The sequence below is a fragment of the Diorhabda sublineata genome, chromosome 7 (assembly GCF_026230105.1).
Source record: "Diorhabda sublineata isolate icDioSubl1.1 chromosome 7, icDioSubl1.1, whole genome shotgun sequence".
Taxonomy (NCBI): Eukaryota; Metazoa; Arthropoda; class Insecta; order Coleoptera; family Chrysomelidae; genus Diorhabda; species Diorhabda sublineata.
This window is the reverse complement of record NC_079480.1, coordinates 5,700,793-5,713,649: the sequence shown is the minus strand read 5'-3', so window position 1 is coordinate 5,713,649 and position 12,857 is coordinate 5,700,793. Positions and strand designations below refer to the sequence as shown.

Genomic DNA, 12,857 nt, shown 5'->3' with positions numbered 1-12,857 from the left:
TTGAGTTTTCTACAAATCGAGTAAAAAAGGACAAATAGTTTTTAGAACTGTACCTCTAGACTGATCAAACATGTACAGGTTGGAGTCCCGAAAATGTTTCAATCTCTAATAAACTTCAATCTTTTTATTCTACTCTCATTTAGACAAAATGACTCTAAATTCTCAATCCCCAATACATTTATGTTAGTTTGTTCACATTAGAAAATATTTGGAGAACGGGTTTCAGCTTAAAAGCCTGTATGTATACCAATTTGACATTTAATTATTTAGTCAGTGTGAAGTATAAAATACATTCAAGCTCTGAAAGACTTCGCGCAATGTAGGGAAAAACATTTCACTCATATAAATACTATATTTAAGCATCTGCGGCTCCAGGTTACCCTCGCCCCGGGTTGATTCCGAGCAGGGAGGGACCATTGGGATTACATCATCCTGACTTGTTGGGCAGACCTTATGCAGATCAACTGGCACATCAAGTGAGTTTTCAAATGGTCCAAATTCAAGATTTTAAAATATTTATTATAAAAATTTAACAATATTGTGAAAAGAAATTTTTACTAAGAAGAATGAATGTTGTATTTCAGTTTTACTGTTAATGCAGAAATAACATTTTTTTGAAATCCTCTATCTAGTTTTCATTAAAGTTGATGAAGAGAACTAGATAATTATTCATTCTTTATGCTTTTGTTCTGATCTATATTCTAATATAATTGGACATTTTTCAATCTTCCATCATAAAATTGATGGCAATTATGTTAAAAAAAAGATAGACATTTCTGGTTTACAGGTTTAAATTTTATAAATGGCACTAACTTTGAATGTATTCTAAAAGTACCATTATCTCAGAACAGGTAAACATTTTTTTGTTATAATACATTTTAAAGTTGCATATTTTAAAGATATATCACCACAAACAATGGAATTTTGATCTAGACCTAATAAAGATACTTCATTTATAAAATGCATTTAAAAGCGATCCAACATTGTTTGTGAACAAGTTATGAGTGCAAAAAAGAGAGGGTAATGCTTGTCGGCTTAGATTTGCTTTCCGGGAACGCGGCAAAATGCTTAGTTCATTCATTCCTGATTTAGAGACTAGCTATATAATTTCAAATTTTTTATAAATAATTTATATTTCTTATAGGTAGATACCACAGGCCTAATAACACAAGAGACAAAATACTACATTGACAAAATGTATCTATAGGGGATCCAATATTGTTTGTGAGCAAGTAATGAGTGCAAAAAGGAGAGAGAAAGTACATTTAATACAAAATTATAACCCACATCAATTTACAAAAAACTACCATAAACTAATGTGTCTATTCCATATAATTCCAATCATCCCATGTCATATAAATTACCTACACACAATTCAATGATAAATAGAGCATTTTCAGTTCAAATATAATTTTTTTATAGAATAATTATATAACAAGGAGGGTGCGAAATTATAATAATTGTTTGATTATTTAAATTTTTTTGCACTAAAAATCACAGATATTTACCAAAATATCGTAGATGAATAGTTGAAAAAAAAATAATTATATATGCACAGTTTCTGGAAGGCAACGCCGCAAGAAATAAATTCATCCAGCCACCATCTAGCGTGAAATTGTAAACGGTGTTGTCATATTTCTTTTTATCTTATATGTATAGAAATCTCATACGAATAATTCATAAAATAAAATTATTATTTTATAATGAACAGTTTGATTTTAATATTAAACAATTTGGTATAAAAAGAAATTAAATCACTATTTGCTATTAGTTAATCTTAGATAAACTTATACTGTTTATAAATTTGGCTACAGTTGTTTAGCATAGTAAGTGGATGGGTCAATGCTGGCTCACTCTAGAAACGTAAACAATTTGGTCTCCTGTGTTATTAGATCTGTGTGTAAACTACAGGTAAAAGGAGGTTTGTGGTTCCGAATTGAAATAGTAAAACCAGAACTGGTTAAAATACAATATCCAATTATTTATGATTGTGAATATACTTCAGAATAATATGACTTCATAAATACATCAACTAAATAATTTCCTTATTCCAATTATTTTTTTATTGTAATAATTCTAATTATTTACATTAATAATGGGTTTCAATGTATTTTTAACACTATTAGTATTATAATTAAAATAATTTGCTCTATACAGGCAGCAGCTCATGAACAGTTACAAAGGCAGATGTTACTTGAACGCGATAGATTCCCTCCGCATCCTTCCATAGTTGCTCAGCACGAAGAGTACCTTAGGTAGGTTTTTAATAAAATATATATCTTGTAAACTCTTTGATTATATACACATTTAATAAAAGGTGTCATCGAATTTGTGGTCAAATGATATACATATCATAACATTATTTCTATCACCATGTTTGTCAAAAATAATAGCAGTAAACACTGAGAATCCTAGTGCTAGTGGCAAGATATGGAGACACGATAGATTTATTTATATTGCCAACATTCATCCAAACATTCTTCAGGTTACTAAACCAAGATTTATTAAATAAACTCGAACCTACTTTGTTAAATTCTTCTGCGTAAAAAAATTGAAAGGTATCAGAGCCATTTTTTTCGTTTTTACTTTCCAAAAACACTCATTAACCTGTGACTAAAAGAAGAAATGAAGAAACATGTAGAATATACAGAAATGAATGAAGAATAATACATTTTTAAATATTTTCAAAAAAAAAACTACAGTAAACAACAAAAGTGAAAAATAATACAATCAATACAAATACTACAAATTTTTTTAGTCAAAAACTCGATATAACGAATTTTGTCGATCCTGGTAAAAAATATCACCTCGATGTAACGATTTTTATATTCAGATCCTCAGAAACATCGGCCAAAATTGACCCACGTTGCCTTTGAAACTCGATATAGCGACATCTCACCAACTGGACCTCGAAATAACGAACACGCTATAAACGTAATCCTCGATGTAACAAATTTTTTTATTCAGTTTCTTGATATTGGTTATATCGAGGTTTGACTGTATTTATGTCGTTGAAAAAAATGTAGTGTACAACTTGTGCTTAAAATGAGATATTTTTATACGAATTCTGTATATAATTTGTGATATTTGTATTAAATTCAAAATTATTTTCCACTTTTGTTGTTTACTATAGTGTATTTTTTGTAATAAAGTTTTTTTCAAAAAAATTTATCGTTTATTTGTATCTGTTACATATGTTGTATGTGTTGAGTGGAATATTAATCAATGTATTATATAATGGCGAGTGGAAATGACACCATAATCACATACAAAATTATTTTAAAATTTCATTCGATGACAGCTTTTTAATAAAGACTAAACTATACTCTAGTGAAATTAATTTACGTACATTGCTAAGCCGAAGCTCTATTGAGAAATTTCGAAAGGACACTATTACAATTCCAATTTTCTAGCAATTGACTACAAATTGTCAAAATAGCAAAAAAATTTTATGGTGTTACAACTAAAAGGATATTTATACATTAGTCAGAAAAAACATTCACTGACATCTTATAACCTTAATACTAGCTTAGATGTAGTAAAATCAAAACAAGACAGCTGTGGTTGTATAAATCACAGCCATAACTATTTGAATATATTTTAGGGATTCTCAGAACAATTTTTTTTTAAATAAAATCGAAACAAATATCTCATCTCTTTGAAATAAATAGATACTTAGCTTATCTACTTGTTTTCCAGGCAATATTTTCTTAAATAGTTTGAAAAGTAACGGCCAGTTGGGAAATGGTCATCTGTATAATTAAAGTTTTCAAATTTTAGGCAACAAAGGGAACGTGAACTCAAAGTGAGAGCATTAGAGGAAGCTGCTAGGGGCTCTAGGCAATAAGGACAGGTAATAATCAAAATTGATGATTACATTAGTTTATAGTTTTATATTTATTTAAACTAACCCTTAGGTTTTCTATTCGATTTAGCAGTTTTTCTAATTACATCGTACTCAGTAGCTTACTTTCTAGAATCACTTGTCCATTCATGGATATGAATTATGTCATAAATATCCGGTTTTTTATATCATGTCCTGTGTTTAGAAGGTATTATTTTTTCATGATAGGATCTTTCCCTATGTAATTCTGATCTCAGATTTTCTTCAGATGCTTAACTTATACCATCTTTTTGGTGGTCCTTGTGTTTGGTTTCTGGTTTTTTTCCCATCTATTTTTTGGCATTATTTCGACATGATCTCTCCAACCTCGTTTACATTCTTTAATTCATCTCAGCACATCTTGAATTCCTAGTTCTTCTCTTTTTCTTATTGTTTTAATTTCAGTCGTTCTCATTATTCCTCTTATTGTTGATGTTTTGGCTCTTGTTTCCATTGTATGCTTTGTAGGTTCTCATCTTGCTTTATTTCTCTGAAATATCCGGTGATATATGCTCATTATATTTTTGTGCCGATGTTTTCCTACTCCATAGTAGATTCCGTAGGTCATCTTAATTATATGCCTCTAGTACTATTCATCCACATAACACTTTTAATGATCGATCCCCCATTTTGTAATCTGTATTGATCTTTTTGACGGTATTTATGATTCTGTCCACAATATTGAATAGTATAGGGTAAAGCTGTCTTATCCCAGTCAAAATCTGTACTTCTTTGGATAGTCCAGCTCTGGTTTTAAACCTTGTTATATTTCCGGTGTTTATCTTTTCAATAATATTTTGATATTTATAATCTATATTGTTCTTCAGAATCTAAAATACCTCACACAATCATACTTTATCAAAAGCTTTAGTGAGGTCAGCAAAACATCTAAACATGAGCTTGTTGAACTAAATTGAGTTTTCTATCAACTCATTATGAATATTGTGTCCCCTATTGTTCTTTTGACGTTGGAATCATGTTTCCAATAATTTTCGTGACAAGTTTTAACACTGAGATTATAAAAGTTATATTTCTAAAATGTTCGGGATCCCTTTTTACTCCTTTTTTAGCTAAAGATATGCTTAGCTTCCACTCGCATAGAATCACATTGATCCTTTTTACTTACTCAACTAATTGTTTGTATTATCAATACCATGTACCTGTAATTTTTGTCTCATTGTTTTCTTTGTTTTAGGAGAATTCCCTACTTGGGGGAGCGGGTCGCACAACCACCAATCAAATTTTATAGAAGAATAAATATCATGTAAATTAAATACAAATCTAAAATATTCTTATAGATTTTAATTAATTAGATTAAAAATAGTAAAAATATATACAAAATATTTTTTAAGATCAAAATCACATTCAGAAGTAATTTTAATTTTTTAAAGTATATTTTGCATATAATATAAATTTTTATATTCAAATTATTCATAATTGTACGCAAAAAAATATCGCACCCCTATTTTAATAAGCTCAGAAATGTTAATTTTACAGGAAAACCAAAACAAAAACGATTGTAAATGAAATATTTTCTACATCAGTTAATTCAGTAATTAGGCGTATCAAATTCGGTGCACATACAGTTTGAAAATATCTTTACTGATTAATTATGTAAAATGTAAATATGGCACTACTGTTGACTGTTTTTGACTATTTATATTTTAGTTTAATGTAAGTAAATAACAAGGAAATATCAAGCCAAAAAATGTTTGAACTAAAACTTGCCCACAAAAGTTGTGCTCGCACTTAAGTAGACCTCCGTTTAATGTCAGAAAGATCAACATCAAAAAACGAAATAATATTGAGCCACATGGAACGAGGATTTTAAATTTAAATTAATTCCTCAAATCCAACATACCCTGATAAATATGGAAGATATGACTTTGAAATAATACTGGTTTTAAATAAGGACAATTACTCTTTCTTTTTGTTTGCGTCAATCTTTGGCTTAGTTCTGTAGGCCAGGATCAGAACCAAATGAGAGTCTTTTTTTTTTCTAATAACCACCTTTTGGAAATATTCACTCTCATAGGAGATTTTCACTTGAGAAGGTACTGATCTGCGTCTGAAAATTCTTAATATTATAAAAATCAGTTTGGGTTATGGCACTACAGCTTTGATGTTTGTAACATATCTTGATGAAATGAGATGACATCATGGCATACGGCCCTGTTCATGATACATACAGTCGCGAATAACTCATTGTAATAATGACACTTAGTGCCTCACGCGGAATCTGTTAATACTAATGATTTGGCACAATTAAATCCTGTAAAAATAATCTTAAAGTATACATTGAACGGTAAGTCAACTTTTTGGTATGGCGCTATTGAAATAGGAGTGCGATATGTCATTCAATAACTTTTACACTTTTTAAATTCCTTGAATGCTCATTTTATTTGCTTAATCTTGAATCGATGATAAATTTTCATTGAAGGTAATTACTTTTTTTATATTTCCACAACTTTTAAAACTTCTTTTATCCTTCAAATGAAAACAACTTTTTTTATATTCCCACTTTGGTTTAAAACTGATTTGAATTATTTACTTATAGTGGAGCGCCGTAAGGCATAAAAATGATAAAATCTCCAAACCCAGGGCCAGTCAATGAAACTGTATAATAAGTATTTGACTGCATTATTAAAGCCTCAAATAAAAAAGTTGATCGATTACAACAATTTACTCAAAAATTAGAGGTGGAAGAGGAAAAAATGTTTATATGTAATAAATTATGCTTGCAGATTAACTTCAATGTCAATTTATTAGATTTTTGTAAAAATAATTATTTACAAAAAATATTAGTCATTAACGATCTCTTTGATTTAGATTGTAGGTGAAGGATTTTTACAGCTGTCACCATTGCATTCTAAGCAAGCTGCAGTGCAGTTCAATCCACATTTTCCGCATCCACAAGATGCTCCAAATCCTGTTTTACATGTGCAGAAAATAATTTTTAGTAAAGATTATGGAGCTGGAAGCTGCGACATTGTTTGCGGTATCAATATTCCGCATTCATATCTCCAACCCCATTCTTCTGGCGATATTTCGCTCCAGAGCCTTGTTTGAATTTGCAAAAATACTCTTAAAGTGTTAAAAAGCGGCATCAACAGTAGGTGGTTTAACGCAGGTATTTTTAGCATTTGCTTTCAAAAAAGATTTACATTTTAATACATTAATATAGTTTATTTTTTGAGGGCATCTTATAAAGCAATAGTGCATGTAACCTAACCTAACCTAACCTTAAACATTTCATGGATATTTTTGCATTCATTTTTAAAAACTATTGCAACATTTTAAAAGTCTTTCAAAATTTTTTGCAAACACGTTGTTGCTACGCTCGAGCAGAGCCTACATCGTGTCACAACCAGCGATGAACAGATTATTCTCTTTATACTTTAGTAATATTTTTCCAAACTCTTAAAAGAGTACGTTTTTTGCTGTATTTTGTCTTTGGACGGTTTTCGAAAATAAATTTCTCAATCTGTTGGTGAGAGAGTTGAAACATCTACATCTTCGGACACTACAGCAATGTTTTCATTTTGCAGATTAACAGTAGTTTCCATTATTAGTCTGTCAGCATAAGCTTCTGCGTGACAAGAAAATATTTTTATATAGCTTTTAATGTTGATATTCCTCTACCAACTTTTATAATATATCCTAGTTCAGAACTACATCCGTTTTTATCGCAAATGAAGCAATCATCACTATTTGATGGATCACCCATTTTGATTCGAGGCTGTAACAACAAATATCACTGATATTAATAACTAACCTCAAAATAATAATTAATGAATTATATTATTTTATTAAATTTTACTATTACATTGTAACTTTCAACATTTCGATTTATTGTAAACAGTGTGTTCAATTTAACCCGTTAGGAAACTGTACAACCGAATAAAAAAAATTCTAAAATAATTTAAAATTACGAGATGAACGTAATTTTATGCTCGGCAGTGTACATATCTATATGAGTGAATATTTGTTGTTCAAATTAACATAACAGCTACGTATTAAGCCTAGCAAGTTGCTACGTGTACTATTCCGTTAGGGCCCGCGTTAACAACACCCCAACATTCATCGATATACCTGCAGTTCCTTGAGTTCCAAGATCAAGTGTTTGTAATAGTTCTTCTTTTAAAAATATAACTTTAAACTAATATAAATAAAAAAAAATTAAAAATAATCAAAAAATTGAGATCCTATAAAAATTTTTATAACATTTTTTTATATACTAAGAAAAACACGTTTCCAAAGTTTATATAAAGATTCATTAACTGGTCCTGGATTCCGAGGTGTAAACCTTACGGCCCCTCAATGATAAGTGACATATATGTAAATTTTAAAATTGATTTTAACACATTTTAAATTGTACAGTCTTCCTTATATATTAAAAATATTTTTGTATATAGTTATTATTTACTGTTTTTAAAGTTGTACATATATTTCTTTTTTAGATATTTTTTACTCAAATAACAACATTGCATTCTTTCTAAGAATAAAAAAATTGTTTGATCAGAAAACACTTATCCTTTTTATTAATTTCATTAAAAATAAGAATGATAAAATGAGAGTTATTCAGGATCTTCAGGCTATAAATCAAATTTATATCTCTAACTCTGACACTATATTAATCTAATAATACACTGCTCAACAATAGTTTTGTTTTAATTACATTTTTTCTCAGAAATTAGGATACATCGAAGTAAATTGAGAGGGGAAATCTCGAAAACTTATATTTCAACACCTTTTATATGCGTTTCTTTCATAATTTTTTTATATGATAATTACTATTTAAAGACCATATGCCAGCCCTCTCATCCCGATACTTTTCCTCTTTAAAATCCTGGTAGAAGCGCTTATCTTGTTCCGCACTGGGATTTCATAAATCATCTGGAAATTTATTTCGATTATTGTGGAGATAATGAGACTTGATACTCATATTTGCTCCTAGAAAAACCTTGTCGCCATATTTTCCACAATTTTTTCATAATTTGGTGCTTTATCATTACAACTCAGTTGGTATTCTTTTAAAACCATGTCTTTGCTTTGCATACAAGTACATTAGCTCTTCATTTTCAATAAAAATTGGTAATAACTCACTTTCTTTCGAAAGCATGTTTGTTACCGTTGGGGCTAATAAATTTCTTTCTTTAAATCTTGAGGCTAATAATCATCATAGTTATTCATTTTCACTGGTAAACTGTACCGATTTCTGTGAATTTAGCAAAATCATTGTTTCTGGACTATGAGTAAAAGTAACAACCATCAAAATGAGTCTTAGGCTCCTTCCGGATCATAGGGATACCAGTCTAATTCAAGACATTTTCTTTGATTCTGAAACCCTTAAAGACTCAACAGAAAACTTACAAGTTTTATGTGGAATCCATTGATTATCTATTTTTTATATTTTAAAACCGAAATATTCAACCTAAGTCTCCTTCACCAAGCGATTTTTTGCTTTAAAATAATTTCATGACAACTTCACATGTAAGTACTTAATATTGTCAAATAAGTGAAATCTCAACTGTTTTGGTGAATCACGTGATATTTCTATATGCGCAAATTTGCCTAATAATGACTAGAAAAATCAAATTTATTGCTATTAAGCCGAAAATTTTCATAAATATATTGAAATATGATCACTTGAAAACATAAAAAGTTGCAAAGATATCCAGTACAACTATTGTTTTATTGAATTCATAGAAATTTAAAATTAAAATACATCTCAATTAAATATAAAAATATTTTAGTTTACTAGTAAATAGTCCAAAACAAATAAAAAAGTATCCAACGAATTAGATCATAAAGAAGTGTTTATAGTTGATTTTTAAGTACGAAGTTTATTATTTTCTCAAAATTCTTGGAAAGAAGCAATGCAATCTATTTTAAAATATGTAAAGGTCTATTCTTAGATAATGGGTATTACCATGAACGACCAAAATCCATGGAAATTGCTAATAATGAAAAAACAGACTTTATCTGTTTCTTAATCAACCAATTCATTTTACGAAACTTAGGAATATTTATGTAAAATTTATAATCTAACAGTGTAAATTTCAAAATCGATCTACATTAAAACAAGAGCTAATTAAAAAGATAATTTATTACAATACATGTCAATAATCTTAAACCATATATTACCGAAACTTTTTTTTATTTTATCTATATCTTTTAAAGTTGGTAGATTTAACGTTTAAAAATCTAATTTTTTTTCAGCTATCTATACATAACATTTTGAAAAGGCAGTAGTAAAAAGCAATATTGTAGATAAGTGAAAAATATCTGAACCTTGGAACAAAAAGGGCAAATGTCCATTTTTCTCGAATGGCAGGAAACCCAATTCAAGTTTAACGAATTTTAAGAATCTTTCAAGTATTTCTGTTCTATTATTTTTCAAAGTTGTACCTTTCAATTCAGTAATATTTTTCTCCCTAGTTTTTGCACATTTTTGCCATATTTTTATGGACATTGGCCCCTTGATAATTTAAAACTGATTCGTAATCAATGGAAATTGGCCATTTAAATATAATATATTTGAAGAAAAACAATAGGTTTGATGAAAATATTGCTTTATTCACAAAAATAATTAATATTAACGACAAACAATGATATAAAAATGAAAAAATGAAATGAAAACCAAACTGGAATTATATATTTAACTTTCGAAAATTCATTTTTAAAAATCTTATTAAGATAAAAAAACACATTTTACAATTTTATATGCGAATGAACTTAATTAATTTCACGATTGAATTAACTAACATTCATTGAAATGAACAATAACGGAGGTATTTTTCAGATCCTGTTCCGTGGCTCCTCTTCTTTCTTCACATTGATATTCTTCTTTTCCTCAATTTCCTGATTTCTTAAAAGTCTTCAGCGATCTGAAGTTCCTGTCCCTCGAAGAAAACGTAGATATTCGCGCTTCTGTATTAAAATACGTAGTCGAATCTTTCACCGCACTATGCTAAAATTCGCAATCGCATGAATCCTACTCCGACTGTGCAAAATATATATTTAACTTTCGAAAATTCGTTTTTAAAAACTTTATTAAGACAAAAAAACACATTTTACAATTTTATAAGCGTATGAACTTAAAAAATTTCACGATTGAATCAACTAACATTCATTTAAGGTGTTTACAACAATCCTATTTTTATATTAAAATAAATGCTGACACACACTAGTATGTTCTATTATTTTTTTTCAATACTGTATAAAAATATACCCATTATTGCAGACTTACCTGTGTACATACTTCTAAATAAATAAAATTGTGATGATTTTAAAATTTTATTCATTATAAGTTATATCAACGTTTTGTATGTATCTATATTTATATAATTTATACTCATTTTTTGTACATTGTTTTACTTTTTATTAATTTTTATTTTAAATTGTCAATAAATGTTCTTTTTTACCAAAGAATCTCTATTTAGTATATTTTTTTCTGTAATGGGTGTTCAATAACGAGCTGTTGTATTTGTGCTACTCTTTTAAGTATTTTTATGAAAATATATAAATTTGTATAAATGATTAAAAAAAAGCTTTTTATATTAGAACCATTTTAAAATAATGTATACTAAATGTAAAAATTTGGGAATAAAATAATTTTTAATAAAAATTTTCACTTGTCTCATACTTACTTTCCTTCTACCTATATTTAAGGTAACATCAGAGCCTTTTGGAAACTATCATCATTATTTTTATTAGTTAAAGGAAGCTATTCAAAATTGAAATTATACTAATTATAAGTGGGAAACTTAGTACTTCCAAACAAGTAATTTAATGATATATTTTTACCAACTACCACCAAAATATTTTTTCAGAACCAAAATTTTAGCATAATTAACTTTATACAATGTTTTTGGATTAGCTAAAGGAGTTATCCTTAATGTAAATTACGCTTAATATAAGTGGGAAATTTAACCAGAACAAAATAAGAACTACAGAAAATGTTTCTACTATTTGAAAAGACACCAAAAAATACATAAAACCAAGTATGTATATGGAAATGGGTAACGACTTTTTAAGTGACAACCAATTAAAAATCACAACAGACAAAAATAAGGAGTTTCGTTTTGATAGAGTACAAGAGTTTTAAGTATGAATACCTGAGAGTGACGGTAACAAGTAAAGGAGACGAAATTAAAGAAATCGACAAAAGATTAGCAAGAGGCAATAAAATAGTTGATGCACTAGACAACCTATTAAAGTCCAAAGCTATCTGAAGGGTAGCGAAGCTAAGAATTTACAGGACAGTTATACAACCTACGGTGTTATATAGTTGTGAATGCTGGGTCATGAGTAAGAAAGAAGAAAACAGGCTAATTGCATGGGAGAGAGGAGTATTAAGAAAAAATTTTGGAGGAATACGAGTGGAACAAGATGAATGGAGAAGAAGAACGAATGTAGAGATTAAAAAGTTATATGGTCAGATAGAGATCAGCTATATAGGGCAAAAATACTGCTTTGGTTGGGGCATACAGCTACAACGAAAAAAAAACAGGTGAGTGAAAAGAGCCTTAATAAGAGGAAGAGGGCGTCCACGTAGAAAAAAGCTAGATGCAGAAGTTCGGAATAGCGAATTGGCGCCATGCAACCTTGAACAAAAGGAGTTTGAGAAAAGCAGTAGAAAGACTACAAGCCATTGGTCTGCCTATAAGGCCTGGGGTGCTGTTTTATATTTATCATATAAATAAGAAATTAATAGTAAACAATTAAGCAATAAATAGATCGGAATGTGTAGTTGAAAAAATTTTAACTTTCAGCCATAGTAAAATCAAAATAATTTATACCGAATCAAGCAAAACCCTGCGTTTGGTCATTGTCTGATTCAATATTGCATTTCCCATGCCAGAGTCTTTTTCAACAATTTAAAAATTACAAATGTCTAATGTAAAAGTGAGTGTTGGCGATATTGTAGTGGGTGTTTTCGTTTTTATATTGAATAACAATTATTAAGCAC

The 12,857-nt window shown here is 28.8% G+C and overlaps 1 protein-coding gene across 10 annotated transcripts in view; it reads left to right on the top strand.

Moving 5' to 3' along the window:
- The window catches only part of LOC130446284 (arginine-glutamic acid dipeptide repeats protein), a 37,419-nt gene extending 26,598 nt beyond the window's left edge, over nucleotides 1-10,821 (top strand). For 8 of the 10 annotated variants that reach the window (XM_056782427.1, XM_056782429.1, XM_056782431.1 and 5 more), the window contains 4 exons: nucleotides 361-476; nucleotides 2,158-2,255; nucleotides 3,781-3,853; nucleotides 5,079-10,821. In XM_056782427.1, the coding sequence (XP_056638405.1) occupies nucleotides 361-476; nucleotides 2,158-2,255; nucleotides 3,781-3,847 (281 nt within the window). In that variant the 3' untranslated portion in view covers nucleotides 3,848-3,853; nucleotides 5,079-10,821. The remainder of the gene's footprint in view (nucleotides 1-360; nucleotides 477-2,157; nucleotides 2,256-3,780; nucleotides 3,854-5,078) is intronic. The other 2 variants (XR_008910125.1, XM_056782426.1) reach the window with 2 other exon arrangements.
- The last annotated feature ends 2,036 nt before the right edge of the window (nucleotides 10,822-12,857 follow it).